A 20,106-nucleotide genomic window follows, 5' to 3' on the forward strand; every position below is an offset into this window, starting at 1 on the left:
TAGCAATGTGGCACATGTAGCAACGAGTTTAAAGCTGGTTTTGAGGCTGTATTGTAGTGCCCTGGCGGTTTTGTGTACACATCTGAAGCAACTCTTGAGCAGGCCAAAGGTCCTCTCTATCACGCTTCGTGTGTTCCTCTGCATCGTAATGGTGTTCGCTTTGAGTGGATGGTGGGAGGATGAATGAGCATACTCCATATGCACTGTCTCCTACAATAACAAAAGCAAATAATGAATCATTGTCATCAGTTACTGCTTCTGCATTTAATGCCACACACTTTAGTGGAAAATTTACCAAGTACGAATCCTTCTCTAAACCTGCCACTGAGTAGCCATGTGTAGATTCCACTATGCCTAAAAATATAGAAATTATGTGTATTACCAGGGAATCTAGCCACTATATCAGTTATGATATTTAAGACATTGCATATAACCTGTGTGTTCAAAGAATGGCTACATTTAATATTTCTGTAGATGTACTAATTTTCCGATGGTGGACAGATTTCAACATGTGTCCCATCAATGCAGCCAATGACGTGTGTGAAGTGGGCTAATTCCTGCAATTTTTATTTAGTGAGCTCCAATTCCTGTAGTGTGTTCAGGAATCTGATGTGATCATTGATTTTCATTTAGCATTGCAGCCAGCAATGCATTAAAGTGTGACAGTGAATTTGAGGTCACACATCCAGTTGCTGTTATTATCCCTGGTAGCTTCCTGAGTGTAGTATGTGGTATTTCTTCTATTTCTGTGTGATTGTGATGTTATTCGGAATCCTGGAATCTTGAGGCGCTCGATGAAACTCATGTTCCTCTGTTTTCAGTTACTTTCGGTGGAGCCTGGAGCTTATCTGAAGCCTGGGTCGTGGGTTCCAATTTAACTGATATTTTTTGTGAAATAAACCTTTGATCTGTCTCCGAACTTAATGCGTCTGGATTACATGCTCTACTTGCCACTCCTCATTACACTGAGGCTAAGAGATGCAGGGAACATAGTATCTGCACATGGGTGAGAATGACATTGATCCTGTGAGTGTGTCGCTGCAGTTGTGGGTGGAGTTCATCTGTTCAATCTAATATAGAAGAATTTAATTTATACTTCTCATAGATCTCCTCAGTCGGATAAAACAATGTTATGCGCATTTGTAAAATGTGCTTCTGTCTCCTCCTCCTCAAAACTGCCAGGATCCTCATCCTCCTCGCCATGACAGAGAGCAGCCGTTGTGGGAAATGCTGATGCACTTTGCAGCTGTTTATATAAGCTGCACCTGATTTGACTTGGTGGTAAATTGCACTTGCAAAATCACCATTTTGCAACCATTTGTAATTTTCAAATGATTCATACATTGATCTTGCTTTTACCTTTTTGCAACTGGCAATTTTCGAGTCGCAATTTTAGGGAATCCTATTTTTGCGATTCCCTAAAATTAGACTGAGACTGCCTTTCATACATAAAGACAGGTTATTTTGCATTTGCGAACGGAATTTTGCGATTCAGACCGTTTGTGAAATGAAAAACCGGTTTATACATATGCCCAAAAATCCCTGTAGCGCTCTGAGCTACTAATAAGAATTCTAGCTCCCCAAGGTTTGTACAAGTTTTATCGTGAGTGCGCTGTGTTGAGGAAGACACCCCCCCATACCTAAGCAAATTCAACAGAGCGAATCTCAGAAAAAGAGCACATCGAGAGGTGGAAGTCCCCATTAACCTTTGAAGGTGTGCTGGATGGGACTGTACCAAAATGTCCAGAAAACCTAGTATGACATCCAGCAAGGCATTACAGTTCACCAGCCTTAGTCTAGCTACTGTAAACCACAAGGTTCCGATTGAGGATGACAATTGCAACCCAGTACAAACCACCAGAGGCAGTAAAGATGTTAATGATAATAAATTATCCTACCTAGCCTCGATTTAAATATCACCAGTGCCAAAAAAAGGCAAGCATATTACAGCACAACACCTGTATGAAACTATAAAGGAATATTCCTTCTGTTGGAATCCAGATGTGTAAGGAAATGCCTCCTTGGTATGGTTACCCCCTGACTTTTTGTCTTTGCTGATGCTATGTTTTGAATTGAAAGTGTGCTGAGGCCTGCTAACCAGGCCCCAACACCAGTGTTCTTTCCCTAACCTGTACTTTTGTTCCCACAATTGGCACACCCTGGCAACCAGGTAAGACCCTTGTAACTGGTACTCCTGGTACCAAGGGCCCTGATGCCAGGGAAGGTCTCTAAGGGATGCAGCATGTCGTATGCCACCTTGGGGACCCCTCACTCAGCACAGACACACTGCTTGCCAGCTTGTGTGTGCTGGTGAGGAGAAAACGAGTAAGTAGATATGGCACTCCCCTCAGGGTGCCATGCCAGCCTCTCACTGCCTATGCAGTATAGATAAGTCACCCCTCTAGCAGGCATTACAGCCCTAAGGCAGGGTGCACTATACCATAGGTGAGGGCACCAGTGCATGAGCACTGTGCCCCTACAGTGTCTAAGCAAAACCTTCGACATTGTAAGTGCAGGGTAGCCATAAGAGTATATGGTCTGGGAGTCTGTCAAACACGAACTCCACAGCACCATAATGGCTACACTGAAAACTGGGAAGTTTGGTATCAAACTTCTCAGCACAATAAATGCACACTGATGCCAGTGTACATTTTATTGTAAAATACACCCCAGAGGGCACCTTAGAGGTGCCCCCTGAAACCTTAACCAACTACCTGTGTAGGCTGACTGGTTTTAACAGCCTGCCACACTCGAGACATGTTGCTGGCTACATGGGGAGAGTGCCTTTGTCACTCTGTGGCTAGTAACAAAGCCTGCACTGGGTGGAGATGCTATCACCCCCCCCCCCCCCCCCCCCTTGCAGGAGCTGTAACACCTGGCGGTGAGCCTCAAAGGCTCACCCCCTTTGTTCCAGCGTTACAGGGCATTCCAGATAGTGGAGTTGCCGCCCCCTCCGGCCACGGCCCCACTTTTGGCGGCAAGGCCGGAGGAGATAATGAGAAAAACAAGGAGGAGTCACTGACCAGTCAGGACAGCCCCTAAGGCAACCTGAGCTGAAGTGACTGACTTTTAGGAATCCTCCATTTTGAGGATGGAGGATCCCCCCAATAGGGATAGGAATGTGACCCCCTCCCCTTGGTAGGAGGCACAAAGAGGGTGTAGCCACCCTCAAGGACAGTAGCCATTGGCTACTGCCCTCCCTGACCTAAACACACCCCTAAATTCTGTATTTAGGGGCTCCCCTGAACCTAGGAACTCAGATTCCTGCAACCTAAGAAGAAGAGGACTGCTGAGCTGAAAAACCCTGCAGAGAAGACGGAGACACCAACTGCTTTGGCCCCAGCCCTACCGGCCTGTCTCCCCCCTTCGGAAGAAAACTGCTCCAGCGATGCTTTCCCCAGGACGAGCGACCTCTAAATCCTCAGAGGACTGCCCTACTCTAAAAGGACCAAGAAACTCCTGAGAACAGTGGCCCTGTTCAACAAAGACTGCAACTTTGTTTCCAGAGGAGCAGATTTAAAGACCCCAGCAATCCCCGCCAGAAGCGTGAGACTTGCAACATTGCACCCGGCGACCCCGACTCGACTGGTGGAGAAACAACGCTACAGGGAGGACCCTCCGGCGACTCCAAGACTGTGAGTAACCAAAGTTGTCCCCCCTGAACCCTCACAGCGACGCCTGCAGAGGGAATCCCGAGGCTCCCCCTGACCGCGACTGTCTGAATCCAAAATCCCGACGCCTGGAAAAGACCCTGCACCCGCAGCCCCCAGGACCTGAAGGATCGGAACTCCAGTGCAGGAGTGACCCCCAGGAGGCCCTCTCCCTTGCCCAGGTGGTGGCTACCCCGAGGAGCCCCCCACCCCCTACCTCCCCCTTGCCTGCCTGCATCGCTGAAGAGACCCCTTGGTCTCCCATTGAAACCTATTGAAAACCCGACGTGTGTTTACACACTGCACCCGGCCGCCCCCATGCTGCTGAGGGTGTACTTTCTGTGCTGACTTGTGTCCCCCCCCGGTGCCCTACAAAACCCCCCTGGTCTGCCCTCCGAAGACGCTGGTACGTACCTGCTGGCAGACTGGAACCGGGGCACCCCCTTCTCCATTGAAGCTTATGTGTTTTGGGCACCACTTTGAACTCTGCACCTGACTGGCCATGAGCTGCTGGTGTGGTTACTTTGGGGTTGCTCTGAACCCCCAACGGTGGGCTACCTTGGACCCCAATTTGAACCCCGTAGGTGGTTTACTTACCTGCAAGAACTAACAATAACTTACCTCCCCCAGGAACTGTTGAAAATTGCACTGTCTAGTTTTAAAATAGCTATATGTGTTTTATGTGAAAAGTATACATGCTATTGTGATTATTCAAAGTTCATAAAGTAATTACCTGCAATACCTTTCAAATGAGATATTACATGTAGAATTTGAACCTGTGGTTCTTAAAATAAACTAAGAAAATATATTTTTCTATACAAAAACCTATTGGCTTAGAATTGTCTCTGAGTGTGTGTTCCTCATTTATTGCATGTACAACAAATGCTTAACACTACTCCTTTGATAAGCCTACTGCTCGACCACACTACCACAAAATAGAGCATTAGTATTATCTCTTTTTGCCACTTTCTTACCTCTAAGGGGAACCCTTGGACTCTGTGCATACTATTCCTTACTTTGAAATAGTGCATACAAAGACAACTTCCTACATTGGTGGATCAGCGGTGGGGTACAAGACGTTGCATTTGCTGGACTACTCAGCCAATACCTGATCACACAACAAATTCCAAAAATTGTCATTAGAAATTGATTTTTGCAATTTGAACTATTTTTCTAAATTCTTAAAAGTCCTGCTAGGGCCTTGTGTTAGTCCCTGTTTAGCATTTCCTTTAGAGTTTAAAAGTTTTGTAAAAGTTTGAATTGGAACCTAGAACTAGTTTTAGATTCTTAAAAAGTATTCCAACTTTTAGAAACATAATGTCTAGTGCAGAGATGAATGTGGAGGAACTCGACCTCACACCTTACCTCCATCTTAAGATGAGGGAGCTAAGGTCACTCTGCAAAATAAAGAAAATCACAATTGGCTCAAGACCCTCCAAACAACAGCTCCAGGAGCTTTTGGCAGAGTTTGAAAAAGCCAACCCCTCTGAGGATGGCAACACAGAGGATGAAGATAGTGACTTGGAGGATAATCCCCCCCCCCCCCCCCCCCCTCCAGTCCTACTTAGGGAGAACAGGGCTACTCAAGCCCTGACTCCAAATATACTAGTCAGAGATGCTGCTTCCCTCACAGGAGGGACCAGCACCTCTGAAATCACTGAGGTTAACTCCAGTGAAGAGGACATCCAGTTAGCCAGGATGGCCAAAAGATTGGCTTTGGCAAGACAGATCCTAGCCATAGAAAGGGAAAGACAAGAGATGTGCCTAGGACCCATCAATGGTGGCAGCAACATAACTAGGGTCAGAGATTCTCCTGACATGTTAAAAATCCCCAAAGGGATTGTAACCAAATATGAAGATGGTGATGACATCACCAAATGGTTCACAGCTTTTGAGAGGGCTTGTGTAACCAGAAAAGTAAGCAGATCTCACTGGGGTGCTCTCCTTTGGGAAATGTTCACTGTAAAGTGTAGGGATAGACTCCTCACACTCTCTGGAAAAGATGCAGAATCATATGACCTCATGAAGGGAACCCTGATTAAGGGTTTTGGATTCTCCACTGAGTAGTATAGAATTAGATTCAGGGGGGCTCAAAAATCCTCGAGCCAGACCTGGGTTGATTTTGTAGACTACTCAGTAAAAACACTGGATGGTTGGATTCAAGGCAGTGGTGTAAGTAATTATGATGGGCTGTACAATTTATTTGTGAAAGAACACCTATTAAGTAATTGTTTCAATGATAAACTGCATCAGCATCTGGTAGACCTAGGACCAATTTCTCCCCAAGAATTGGGAAAGAAGGTGGACCATTGGGTCAAGACTAGGGTGACCAAGACTTCCACAGGGGGTGACCAAAAGAAAGGGGTCACAAAGCCTTCTCAGGGGAAAGGTGTTGAGACATCCAAAAACAAAAATAGTAAAGAGTCTTCTACAGGCCCCCAAAAACCTGCACAGGAGGGTGGGCCCAGAGCCTCTTCACAAACCAATTTTGGGTACAAGGGTAAAAACTTTGATCCCAAAAAGGCCTGGTGTCGTAGCTGTAATCAGCCTGGACACCAAACTGGAGACCAGGCCTGTCCCAAGAAAGGTACCACTTCCAACTCCACTCCAGCTAACACTGGAATGGCTAGTCTCCAAGTGGGATCAACAGTGTGCCCAGAGCAAATCAGGTGTCACACTGAAGCTACATTAGTCTCTGAGGGTGGGGTGGATTTAGCAACACTGGCTGCCTGGCCCCCTAATATGCAAAAATACAGGCAGCAGCTCTTAATTAATGGGACAAGTGTAGAAGGCCTGAGGGATACAGGTGCCAGTGTCACTATGGTGACAGAGAAACTGGTTTCCCCTGGTCAATACCTGGCTGGACAAACTTATCCAGTCACCAATGCTGACAATCAAACTAAAGTACATCCCATGGCTATGGTAACTTTAGAGTGGGGAGGGGTCAATTGCCTGAAACAGGTGGTGGTCTCCTCAAATATCCCAGTAGACTGTTTGCTTGGAAATGACCTGGAGTCCTCAGCATGGGCTGAGGTAGAACTGAAAACCCATGCTGGGTATCCCTGAACTGGTGTGTGTCAAGACAAGGGCACAGAGCAAGGCTCAAGGTGAAAAAGTAGAGCTGGAGTCTGGAAAAAGGGCCCAGCCTACCAAGAGAAAAGGAAAGACAGCTGGGAAACCAGCTGCAACACAACAACAAAAAGAGAACCTCTCTTCTCAGGAAGAAGTTCTGCCCTCTGAGGGAACTGAGCCTATGGAGTTGGAACCTTATCAGGTTGAGCTCTTAGGCCCAGGGGGACCCTCAAGGGAGCAATTGTGTAGGGGGCAAGAAACCTGTCCCTCTCTTGAAGGCCTTAGGCAGCAAGCTGCTGAAGAGTCCAATGGCAAGAAAACTGGAACACATAGGGTCTATTGGGAAGATGGACTCCTGTACACTGAGGCAAGAGATCCCAAACCTGGTGCCACTAGGAGAGTGGTAGTGCCTCAGGAATTCAGAGAGTTCATTCTGACCTTAACCCATGATATTCCTCTTGCTGGGCATTTGGGACAAACCAAGACATGGGAGAGACTAGTCAACCACTTCTACTGGCCCAACATGTCCCAGAAAGTTAAGGAGTTTTGTGTCTCCTGTACCACCTGTCAAGCCAGTGGTAAGACAGGTGGACATCCAAAGGCCCCCCTCATTCCACTTCCAGTGGTGGGGGTCCCCTTTGAAAGAGTGGGTGTGGACATAGTGGGTCCACTTGAACCTCCCACAGCCTCAGGAAATATGTACATCCTAGTAGTAGTGGATCATGCTACTAGGTATCCTGAAGCTATTCCCCTTAGGTCGACTACTGCCCCTGCAGTAGCCAAGGCCCTCATTGGTATCTTTACCAGAGTGGGCTTCCCTAAGGAGGTGGTGTCTGACAGAGGTACCAACTCCATGTCAGCATACCTGAAACACATGTGGAATGAGTGTGGAGTGACTTATAAATTCACTACACCCTATCATCCACAAACTAATGGCCTTTTTGAGAGATTCAACAAGACATTAAAGGGCATGATCATGGGGCTCCCAGAAAAACTCAAAAGGAGATGGGATGTCCTCTTGCCATGTCTGCTTTTCGCTTACCGAGAGGTGCCTCAGAAGGGAGTAGGGTTCTCACCCTTTGAACTTCTGTTTGGCCACCCTGTAAGGGGACCACTAGCTCTTGTTAAAGAAGGCTGGGAGAGACCTCTTCATGAGCCTAAACAAGACATAGTGGACTATGTACTTGGCCTTTGTTCAAGGATGGCAGAGTACATGGAAAAGGCAAGTAAAAACCTTGAGGCCAGCCAACAGCTCCAGAAGTTTTGGTATGACCAAAAGGCTGCAATGGGTGAATTCCAACCAGGGCAGAAAGTCTAGGTTTTGGAGCCTGTGGCTCCCAGTGCACTTCAGGACAGATGGAGTGGCCCTTACCCAGTGCTAGAGAAGAAGAGTCAGGTCACCTACCTGGTGGACCTAGGCACTAGCAGGAGCCCCAGGAGGGTGATCCATGTGAACCGCCTAAAGCTCTTCCATGATAGGGCTGATGTGAATCTGTTGATGGTAACAGATGAGGACCAGGAAGCTGAGAGTGAACCTCTCCCTGATCTCCTCTCATCAAACCCTAAAGATGGTTCAGTAGATGGAGTGATCTATTCAGACACCCTCTCTGGCCAACAGCAATCTGATTGTAGGAAGGTCCTGCATCAGTTTGCTGAGCTCTTTTCCCTAACCCCTGGTCAGACACACCTGTGTACCCATGATGTGGACACAGGAGACGGCATGCCTGTCAAAAACAAAATATTCAGACAGTCTGACCAAGTTAAGGAAAGCATCAAGGTGGAAGTCCACAAGATGCTGGAATTGGGAGTAATTGAGCACTCTGACAGCCCCTGGGCTAGCCCAGTGGTCTTAGTCCCCAAACCTCACACCAAAGATGGAAAGAGAGAGATGAGGTTTTGTGTGGACTACAGAGGACTTAATTCTGTCACCAAGACAGATACCCATCCCATTCCAAGGGCTGATGAACTGATAGATAAATTAGGTGCTGCCAAATTCCTAAGTACCTTTGACATGACAGCAGGGTACTGGCAAATCAAAATGGCACCTGGAGCAAAAGAAAAGACCGCATTCTCCACACCTGATGGACATTATCAGTTTACTGTTATGCCCTTTGGTTTAAAGAATGCCCCTGCCACCTTCCAAAGGTTGGTAAATCAAGTCCTTGCTGGCTTGGAGTCCTTTAGTGCAGCTTATCTTGATGATATTGCTGTCTTTAGCTCCAACTGGCAGGATCACCTGGTCCACCTGAAGAAGGTTTTGAAGGCTCTGCAATCAGCAGGCCTCTCTATCAAGGCATCCAAATGCCAGATAGGGCAAGGAACTGTGGTTTACTTGGGACACCTTGTAGGTGGAGGCCAAATTCAGCCACTCCAGCCTAAGATCCAGACTATTATAGACTGGGCAGCTCCAAAAACCCAGACTCAAGTCAGGGCATTCCTTGGCTTGACTGGGTACTATCGGAGGTTTGTGAAGGGATATGGATCCATAGTGACAGCCCTCACAGAACTTACCTCCAAGAAAATGCCCAAGAAGGTAAACTGGACTGTAGAATGCCAATAGGCCTTTGACACCCTGAAACAAGCAATGTCCACAGCAACAGTTCTAAAAGCTCCAGATTACTCCAAGCAGTTCATTGTGCGGACAGATGCCTCTGAACATGGGATAGGGGCAGTTTTGTCCCAAACAAATGATGATGTCCCTGACCAGCCTGTTGCTTTCAATAGCAGGAGGTTACTCCCCAGGGAGCAGCGTTGGAGTGCCATTGAGAGGGAGGCCTTTGCTGTGGTTTGGTCCCTGAAGAAGCTGAGACCATACCTCTTTGGTACTCACTTTGTAGTTCAAACTGACCACAGACCTCTCAGATGGCTGATGCAAATGAAAGGTGAAAATCCAAAACTGTTGAGGTGGTCCATCTCCCTACAGGGAATGGACTTTATAGTGGAACACAGACCTGGGACTGCCCATGCCAATGCAGATGGCCTTTCCAGGTTCTTCCACTTAAAAAATGAAGACTCTCTTGGGAAAGGTTAGTCTCATCCTCTTTTGTTTGGGGGGGGGGGGGGGGTTGTAAGGAAATGCCTCCTTGGCATGGTTACCCCCTGACGTTTTGCCTTTGCTGATGCTATGTTTTGAATTGAAAGTGTGCTGAGGCCTGCTAACCAGGCCCCAACACCAGTGTTCTTTCCCTAACCTGTACTTTTGTTCCCACAATTGGCACACCCTGGCAACCAGGTAAGACCCTTGTAACTGGTACTCCTGGTACCAAGGGCCCTGATGCCAGGGAAGGTCTCTAAGGGATGCAGCATGTCTTATGCCACCCTGGGGACCCCTCACTCAGCAAAGACACACTGCTTGCCAGCTTGTGTGTGCTGGTGAGGACAAAACGAGTAAGTCGACATGGCACTCCCCTCAGGGTGCCATGCCAGCCTCTCACTGCCTATGCAGTATAGAAAAGTCACCCCTCTAGCAGGCCTTACAGCCCTAAGGCAGGGTGCACTATATCGTAGGTGAGGGCACCAGTGCATGAGCACTGTGCCCCTACAGTGTCTAAGCAAAACCTTAGACATTGTAAGTGCAGGGTAGCCATAAGAGTATATGGTCTGGGAGTCTGTTAAACACGAACTCCACAGCACCATAATGGCTACACTGAAAACTGGGAAGTTTGGTATCAAACTTCTCAGCACAATAAATGCACACTTATGCCAGTGTACATTTTATTGTAAAATACACCCCAGAGGGCACCTTAGAGGTGCCCCCTGAAACCTTAACCAACTACCTGTGTAGGCTGACTGGTTTTAACAGCCTGCCACACTCGAGACATGTTGCTGGCCACATGGGGAGAGTGCCTTTGTCACTCTGTGGCTAGTAACAAAGCCTGCACTGGGTGGAGCTGTAACACCTGGAGGTGAGCCTCAAAGGCTCACCCCCTTTGTTCCAGCGCCACAGGGCATTCCAGCTAGTGGAGTTGCCGCCCCCTCCGGCCACGGCCCCACTTTTGGCGGCAAGGCCGGAGGAGATAATGAGAAAAACAAGGAGGAGTCACTGACCAGTCAGGACAGCCCCTAAGGCAACCTGAGCTGAAGTGACTCTGACTTTTAGGAATCTTCCATCTTGCAGATGGAGGATCCCTCCAATAGGGATAGGGATAGGAATGTGACCCCCTCCCCTTGGGAGGAGGCACAAAGAGGGTGTAGCCACCCTCAAGGACAGCAGCCATTGGCTACTGCCCTCCCTGACCTAAACACACCCCTAAATTCTGTATTTAGGGGCTCCCCTGAACCTAGGAACTCGGATTCCTGCAACCTAAGAAGAAGAGGACTGCTGAGCTGAAAAACCCTGCAGAGAAGACGGAGACACCAACTGCTTTGGCCCCAGCCCTACCGGCCTGTCTCCCTCCTTCGGAAGAAAACTGCTCCAGCGACGCTTTCACCAGGACCAGCGACCTCTGAATCCTCAGAGGACTGCCCTGCTCTAAAAGGACCAAGAAACTCCCGAGAACAGCGGCCCTGTTCAACAAAGACTGCAACTTTGTTTCCAGAGGAGCAGATTTAAAGACTCCCTGCAATCCCCGCCAGAAGCGTGAGACTTGCAACACTGCACCCGGCGACCCCGACTCAACTGGTGTAGAAACAACGCTACAGGGAGGACCCTCCGGCGACTCCAAGACTGTGAGTAACCAAAGTTGTCCCCCCTGAACTCCCGAGGCTTCCCCTGACCTCGACTGTCTGAATCAAAAATCCCGACGCCTGGAAAAGACCCTGCACCCGCAGCCCCCAGGACCTGAAGGATCGGAACTCCAGTGCAGGAGTGACCCCCAGGAGGCCCTCTCCCTTGCCCAGGTGGTGGCTACCCCGAGGAGCCCCCCCCCCCTGCCTGCCTGCATCGCTGAAGAGACCCCTTGGTCTCCCATTGAAACCTATTGACAACCCGACGCGTGTTTGCACACTGCACCCGGCCGCCCCCGTGCTGCTGAGGGTGTACTTTCTGTGCTGACTTGTGTCTCTCCCCCCCCCCCCCCCCCGGTGCCCTACAAAACCCCCCTGGTCTGCCCTCCGAAGACACGGGTACTTACCTGCTGGCAGACTGGAACCGGGGCACCCCCTTCTCCATTGAAGCCTATGTGTTTTGGGCACCACTTTGAACTCTGCACCTGACCAGCCCTGAGCTGCTGGTGTGGTAACTTTGGGGTTGCTCTGAACCCCCAACGGTGGGCTACCTTGGACCCCTATTTGAACCCCGTAGGTGGTTTACTTACCTGCAAGAACTAACAATAACTTACCTCCTCCAGGAACTGTTGAAAATTGCACTAAGTGTCTAGTTTTAAAATAGCTATATGTGTTTTATGTGAAAAGTGTATATGCTATTGTGATTATTCAAAGTTCGTAAAGTACTTACTTGCAATACCTTTCAAATGAGATATTACATGTAGAATTTGAACCTGTGGTTATTAAAATAAACTAAGAAAATATATTTTTCTATACAAAAACCTATTGGCTTGGAATTGTCTCTGAGTGTGTGTTCCTCATTTATTGCCTGTGTGTATGTACAACAAATGCTTAACACTACTCCTTTGATAAGCCTGCTGCTCCACCACACTACCACAAAATAGAGCATTAGTAATATCTCTTTTTGCCACTTTCTTACCTCTAAGGGGAACCCTTGGACTCTGTGCATACTATTCCTTACTTTGAAATAGTGCATACAGAGCCAACTTCCTACAAGATGTTTCTACAGAAAAGTAAAGGTAACTTGGCTGGACATTAAAATGACTGCTAACCACTTCCTTTCCTAGCAATGTGCCTCTCTTTCTTGGGTATGAGTTATGTTTTAGGTTTAACCAGGCTTATAGACCTACTGAAGACAGTTTAGTTTTAAAGACTGTTAGCTTATTCTTCTTTTGAATATTTGCTCATTTCTTAGTGGTAAGTATGGTGAGATGGTCCACAGCATATAAATGAGATTGTGTATCCACTGGATTAATTAAACATTTTGGGCCTGATTACAACCTTGGCGGATGGGATACTCTGTCACAAATGTGACGGATATCCCGCCCGCCGTTTAACAAGTTCCATAGTATATAATTGAACTTGTAATAAGGATGGTAATAAGGCGGGCGGGATATCCATCATGTTTTTGATGGAGTATCCCATCTGCCAAAGTCATAATCGGGCCCTTTATGACCTTTAAGACCAGGATTAACAATCAGGTCTTTGTTTGCTGTAATAAATCTTAAAAATATTACTTAAAACAAGGTATCATGAACCCCGTTTTTTGGACATGGGGCCAGAGACAATAGAGGTGCGTTCATACTGTTGGTGGTAATTCCAGTTTGAGTGTGGTAATCTGTGTCCCTTAAAATAGCCTGTTTAAGTAATATATTTTTCACAGACTATATTTAGGCTTTCCTGTTTTCAGTTTCCATTTTTCGTAAATTATGGTTGTCTTTTTCAATGTTTCCCAGTGTTCTTAAAAAACAAAAATTGCAAAAATCAGTGGTTATGCGTGTTTACTCTTTTTTTGCTCTGTATAAAATCATTTGGATAGTGCTTATAACGAATATGGATTTATATCCTTATTTCTCTCGTTTATTCCTGCAATTAATTTTTCTTTCCTGTTCCGAACTTTCTTCACTGTACCTTTTCCTAGCATTTTCTCTGCCAAGTAACATTTTATTATTTCCCTCACCTCCCTGCCTGTCTCATTTCCCAGAACCCAGCTGCTCTTTCCAACAATCCAATCCCACATTACATTATGTCCAGGCTGCATATGCATATGATTTGATTGCAGCAAATAAAAGGCTATTAGTAAACATTTAACACACTTTCCTCTTGCTTTGTTCTTCAGACAAACGAGAAAGATTGACTTAGTGAACATTTTCTATTTCAGATGTGAGATGTATACTTTGTGGTGCTCCGTTATCTCGTATTGCTAAGAAGTGTCACACTGCCCTGTTCTTTTTCTCCGGATACTAAAAAAGGACTGTTAATACATTTGGTAGCATTGTCTGATCCTCACATATTTTTAGTCTTCAGTCATAGGGGTTGATGTCTGCTAAGGAATACATATGCAGACATTTAACTATACAGTCTTTAGGGACAACAAACTCTGATGCTGTGCTAGAGTCCTGGGCTGTTTCCCTGTGCTGTTCATATTGTGTAGGAAGGTTCCTTTAGATTGTTGGGCCATGCCTATGGGATTTTGTGTTTATACAATAGCCAGTACAAGGACCACGAACTATTTTTACCATGTGGGCCTTTGTTTGTTTGAAAGCAGTGTGAGGACTTTGATTATGCTAGGCATGTGCAAGTGTTGTCCAAGACACTCTGCCTTTTGCATCACAAGCAGCAATCACTGTTCCAATGCATTTTCTGTCTTGAGGAGGAGAGAAGGACCAGCACGGCTGAATATGATTCTATTAAATACTTCTCTGTAATTTGTACTGGTGATTTTGTCAAGATCTAGGTCTGTCTTCAGAATCATAGGTTCCAAGCTTCATTTTGAAATGGTGGCCCTAGGACAGAAAACCTGGGGCTATACCATGAACCTGTTTTAATTTAGTAGGCACTCATCCATGTACCTATTTGCTCTCAAATTGTACTGTATCCTGCACATAATTTGGAAAACAAAGTAGTGGCTCTATTTTCATGTTTGTAAGCTGCACCATCCACAATTTATACACAAATTAGACTTAATGTATGCTTTGGAGGCAGCACAGTTTCACCAAAACAGGTGCCTGGACCTCTTCTGAGCCTGGTCATTGTTTTGCTTTTCAGACTATCTCCATAAATCTAAGAACAGGTGTACTGGGTATGCCACTTTATGTATGGACTTTATTCTAGAGGCACTGTATGCACAATGATCTTTGTCCGAACAACTTTGATTACTGAGCTTTCAGAAAGCAAGGTTACCTTTCACTCCCGGTGAAGGGGGAGGACATCATAGTTATGCCTCTTCCTCTAGAATAAGCCCCTGCTGATATTTCATTATCTGTTAAAATCAGGTTTCAATGTAAACAATTTATTGACAAGTGCTGGCAGGGCATTCACACTTACATTTTATTTCGTACTTGACTGCTTAAATACTAACTCAGTGCTTCATTTTTCATAGGGCTTAGCTTTCACCCCAAACGGCCTTGGATTTTAACCAGCTTGCACAATGGTGTTATTCAACTATGGGATTACCGCATGTGCACCCTTATTGACAAGTTTGATGAGCATGATGGTGAGTGCATTTAAGTTTTAAACTTGTTAAGCAGATTTATTTGTATACAGATGTTTTTGTTTTATCATTGCAGCCTCAGAACCTGTTATTACATTGATTTACCCATTTCTTTTCTTAAAGGCCCTGTCCGTGGCATTGACTTTCACAAACAACAACCGCTGTTTGTATCTGGAGGCGATGATTACAAAATAAAGGTAAAGGACGCAACTTGGATGTCTGCAAGAGGAGCAGACAAAGGCCATTCTCCAATGTTTGTGAGTTTGCAGTTGATTTTATTTTTGTTTTTGTTCTTGAACACAGGTTTGGAACTACAAATTGCGCCGCTGTCTGTTCACTCTTCTTGGACACCTTGATTACATCCGCACCACTTTCTTCCATCATGTGAGTATCAGTACTTGATTTGTGATAGTGAGACCACATTTTTTTTATTTTTTTTTTTTGTTTTTTTTTTTTTTGTTTTTTTACTATCTCAAAAACTTCCACAAGGTCACCTACATCATGGTCAAAATCCTTAACAGGAGACTTAATACTTTCAAAGTGAATATCACCCATAAGTCGAAGCTGAAAGTAGGGAGGTTCTTGTAATGAAAGATCTACCTGATATGATGCAAAGGAAGTGTTACTCCAAAGCTAACTTTGTTAACCAAATGATAACCTTTGTTGGAGATAAGACTTCTAGATGCATCTCAATGTGTTCATTACTTGTGATTGTGATGTAAATAACTAAAATGCAGTTGGACAGTTTTATTACCCATGTTAATCAACATCTAACACAACATCCAGCAGACATTTAGGACATTCAGTTTGAATATATGGACTCTAAGCATTAGCTTAATTTAATTCTTAAACATTTTTGCAAACCCCCTCGTTTAGGGTTCACTCTACAGAAACATTGATAATCTGCAGTGGAAGAATTTAGACACTTTCTCTTGCGCACTCTGTCAGTAGCGTTTATATCAATTTGTAAGGTGCTACAATGGTTGTCAAATCAGCGTAGCATCTATGTAAGCATGAAATAATCTACAATCTATATTTAGCTGTAGCAAACCTTCCCAACCACCCTCTTAATAGCCCACTGATTATGGTAAATATAAGAAAATGGATTATTAGTGAGGTGTGCATCTGCCCACTCCAAAGACAGACAACACTCTGGTAGCTATGGCACAGATCAGACAGGCCTAACATCGAGGTAATGTGTCAAGTATTTATGCAGTAGCAATGGCACAGATCAGACAGGCCTAACGTCGAGGTAATGTGTAAAGTATTTATGCAGTACCAAAACAGTCACGGAGTCAAAGTACAAAACAATAAAAAAAAAAAACACACAAAATTAAAAAAGTAAAATATAATAAGCAGAATGACACAAATGACAAAAGTCCAATAAGGGTAACCAAAGTTATGCATTTTTTAAGTTCGAAGTCGGAATAGAGCCAAAAAACACAGTGCGAATGATCTTATATGGAAGAGATAGGCTGGAACCTAAGTGAGATTTGAGACAGACTGTGATGACTTTTTCCTTTTAAGTCCAATCCTCCACAGAAGTACACTTCTAACCCCCTAGAAACTCTGGGGAGTTGGGGTGTGGAGAGGCACATATAGACTCATAGGAAGAGAGGCAGAGGCCGCCAGTGGAGTCCAGTCCAAGACTAGTTACCACTGGTCTGAAGGGTTCTTCCAGGAAAAGGACTGTTGCAGCTTGTTGTCCCCCTTTAGTGACACAGAAGGTGAGTTGTATTACCCTTGGAGTCCAACACTTTTTCCAGTACAAGGGGGAGCATGTTCAATCCGTCAGTGCTCCTTTCAGGTCAAAGACAGCAGGTTCAGTCTTCTGCTTGTCCTGCAGGTCTAGAAGTGTTCTGAAGTGTGTGCTTGGAAATGCGACATTTATGCCTGGCATGAGCTAGTGGGTCGGGTTGACTCCTGGCCCTTCCCTAACCAATGGGGTAAAAGTTCCTAGGGTTCAAAGCCACAATTGCTTCTTAAAGTAAACCAGCCATGAAGGAAGGTCTAACTTTAATGTATTTATCTTTAGAAAATCCAACATATGGACCAGCCTGCACAGCTTTCTGCTCCATTTCTTCTCATTCTCTCCTGCGGGTCATGATGGAATACAGTGATGTAGCAGGCCAACCATGATATTGTAATGACATATATAACTAAGATGCAACAGCCAACCTTACCTACTTTGCCTTTTTTCAAACAGGCCTAAAATGCAGCATGTCACAGCAAATAGAAGATAGCAAAAGGCTTCTGCCATGCTAAACATATACTCTGAGAGCTGGTGGAGAGTAGCTTTATAATCCTGGTGTTCTTACAAATCTAACATTAAAATCTAGTTTGAAGCAAACATTGTACTAAACACAAACCCAGCAACAGAAGTCTGCTAGGACAGAAGCAGTTCCCTTGAGCAGCTAGACACAGGATGCATAAGAATTGCCTTGGCAACCTCTCCCTCCATTTCATGTGTGACGTGTGGCTCAACAGACCTGTCATGCAGGATTTGGCAGCTGGTGTCAGCAGGTTGGACATAGCTCCGACCTTTCTGCTGAAATCAGGGGAGTCATCCCTGCCTAGTCTGGTCGACCTGGAACTTAAGGTGACCTATTGTGTAGATTCTAGGGGGAATCTCACACCTAATTCACAAAATGTTTAGGCCAAGTATAGGCTGAGATGGCTGGGGAGTTTAATGTAAATTAGTCTCCAGGAGCATTAGGCAGGGATAAGAGAACTTACTAAAAGTTACTTTTCATTAATATTTATTACAAATCTTGCCTTCACCATTGAGTTTGATTTCTATTAAATATTAAAATTAGGTACATTTATTTTTCTAGGAGGTCTCCGACAGGAGGTAGCAGAAATAATATGTAACCATGCTTCCCAGTGTCCCTCTAAGGGTTCACCAGCCTTCCTGCGGAGAAGATAGCCTTTGAGTCCTAGTCACTCTAAGTGCTTGTTATCATGACATTTCTACACACCTACTTTTAAGTGCCATGTGCCCTGCCTTATGGGTTGCAAGGCCTACTTAGAGATGACTTATTAACATTTAATTGGAAGTTTTTCACCAGTCAGAAAGGGCTATTTTGAGAGTTCACTTGGCAGGTTTTAAATTGCCAGAGTCAGGCTACCCAGGTTATGGCCTGAAGCCATGTTGCACTGCCACTGTAGTGGAAAGGACAATCGGTGCTGCAATCCACTAGTTCCATTTAACTTACAAGCTCTAGATATGTGACGTAAACCATACCAGGGCTTGTAGGCAAGTTAAATACACCTATTGAGGATATGCCAATTAAACCATTTTAAAAGTGGGAGTTCAGGCACTTTATTACTGGTTGACAGGGGTGAATTCCACAGATTTCTAAAGCCAGGAAAAATACAAGATGAAAATATCTGGGGTGGCCATGCAGAAAGAATGGATTTCCTACAGTAATGATCCTTTATACTGATTCTACTCAAACGCGGCACACATCAGTACTTTTTGCAGCACTGCTTGCTTGATTAAATCTGGGGCCTTATTCTTCCTATATTATTCTTCCTATATTTTCTATTTTTATGATCTGTAGTTTTCTCTTAATCCAGAATTTTGTTTACTCTTTAGGAATACCCATGGATATTGAGCGCTTCTGATGATCAGACCATCCGTGTGTGGAATTGGCAGTCAAGGACCTGTGTCTGGTAAAAGAGAAAATAATAAAAGTGGAGAACAGCTATATGTTGTGGGTAGTGCACAGCATTATGTTGCATTATGCAATTGAGTGCATAAAGTGGTTGTAGGGATATATATGATTTTTATGTAATCAGACTAAGATGATTGAAAATGTTTAAATCACTCTCTTCACCATGTTACAATTAACATTATTTCTTTTTCATTTGCAGTGTGCTTACAGGACACAATCACTATGTAATGTGTGCCCAGTTTCACCCCTCGGAGGACCTAGTGGTGTCTGCCAGCTTAGACCAGACTGTGCGCGTTTGGGATATTTCTGGTGAGCTGCCCATGTCGAGGGGGTGTTCAGTGTGATAGCCCATCTCTAAACTGCAATGGTTTAAAAATAAAAGGGAAAAGACCGACTTGATGGCAAAACTAAGGCTAAGGGTTTTAGGGATCTGTTAGACTGCCCACAACATTCTACTGAAACAGAGTCCCTGTTTTTCTTTGACAGCATGTTGTGACAGTTTCACATTCGTCCCAGATCCAAAAGATTCCAGTACATTTTTCTAATAGCATATATAATGTTTTTCTATCTTAAATAGCAGAGACATCAGACATCATGATAAAGGTACGAGAGTAGTTGATAGTTTCGATAAAGGGAGTCTCTCTCTGCAGTGTCAAAACCTTTGTCATCACAATGTTGTAATCAGCTCACCCTTGAGATAAACAGATTTAAACAAAAAGGTGAAATTTAGCTGCCATTCTTCGCAAGCCCTCTTTGGAAACAGCTGATGTGCACAAGTGTAGCATTTAACTCTGGCCTATAAAGTACAGGTATTGAGAGGCTCCCAGTCCAGTTTGTACTGTCCATAGTAGTTAACGTAACAGAAAACCAAAGATAATTATGCTAGGTCAAACAACTACCCCAAATGTGCCACTGTAAACAGTACGGATCAGTTGCCACTGACTTAGACTACCCCATTCCCATGTCTATGGATCCTGAGTTGGGCCACTGCTAGCAACAGTAAAGTTGATTTTGTGTGAATAACTTAAGTAAAGTGCCCTCCCTGGAAATAAATGTTTAACAGGAAAACGTTGCTCACACTTTTTGTCTTTTGGTATGTATTTACGCCACTTACTTCCCCACTTGAAATCAGTCTTTGTAATTGGCGTCCAACAATGTTGCATCTGAGAAAATGGAAGTCGGTCATAACTATGACTAATTTAGTCACTCATTTCGATGTAATACTTAACTTAGATTACCCTTTTTTCATGAACACAGATAGACTTGTACTGATCCCATATAAACCTGGTATTCCAGTGTGACTCCTAAAGCAATTTTAAATTGGAATATGACTGCAAATATAATTTAAAATAAGGTACTTGAAGACTGTTGCTATGCCACACCTTTCAAATAGATTTATCTCCGATAATATGTAACATGATTTTCTGGTTATAGAATTATTTAATTAGGTGTAAATGTGCTTATTTATTTCCTCTAAGCATCTTGTGCT

The 20,106-nt window shown here is 44.7% G+C and overlaps 1 protein-coding gene across 1 annotated transcript in view; it reads left to right on the forward strand.

Moving 5' to 3' along the window:
• COPA (COPI coat complex subunit alpha) overlaps positions 1–20,106 on the forward strand; it is a 245,868-nt gene that overhangs the window by 23,764 nt on the left and 201,998 nt on the right. Inside the window, exons 2-6 of the mRNA XM_069217919.1 lie at positions 14,830–14,943; positions 15,064–15,137; positions 15,244–15,324; positions 18,539–18,615; positions 18,817–18,926. Coding sequence (XP_069074020.1) covers positions 14,830–14,943; positions 15,064–15,137; positions 15,244–15,324; positions 18,539–18,615; positions 18,817–18,926 — 456 coding nt within the window. The remainder of the gene's footprint in view (positions 1–14,829; positions 14,944–15,063; positions 15,138–15,243; positions 15,325–18,538; positions 18,616–18,816; positions 18,927–20,106) is intronic.

The sequence above is a fragment of the Pleurodeles waltl genome, chromosome 12 (assembly GCF_031143425.1).
Source record: "Pleurodeles waltl isolate 20211129_DDA chromosome 12, aPleWal1.hap1.20221129, whole genome shotgun sequence".
In the NCBI taxonomy this organism is placed as follows: Eukaryota; Metazoa; Chordata; class Amphibia; order Caudata; family Salamandridae; genus Pleurodeles; species Pleurodeles waltl.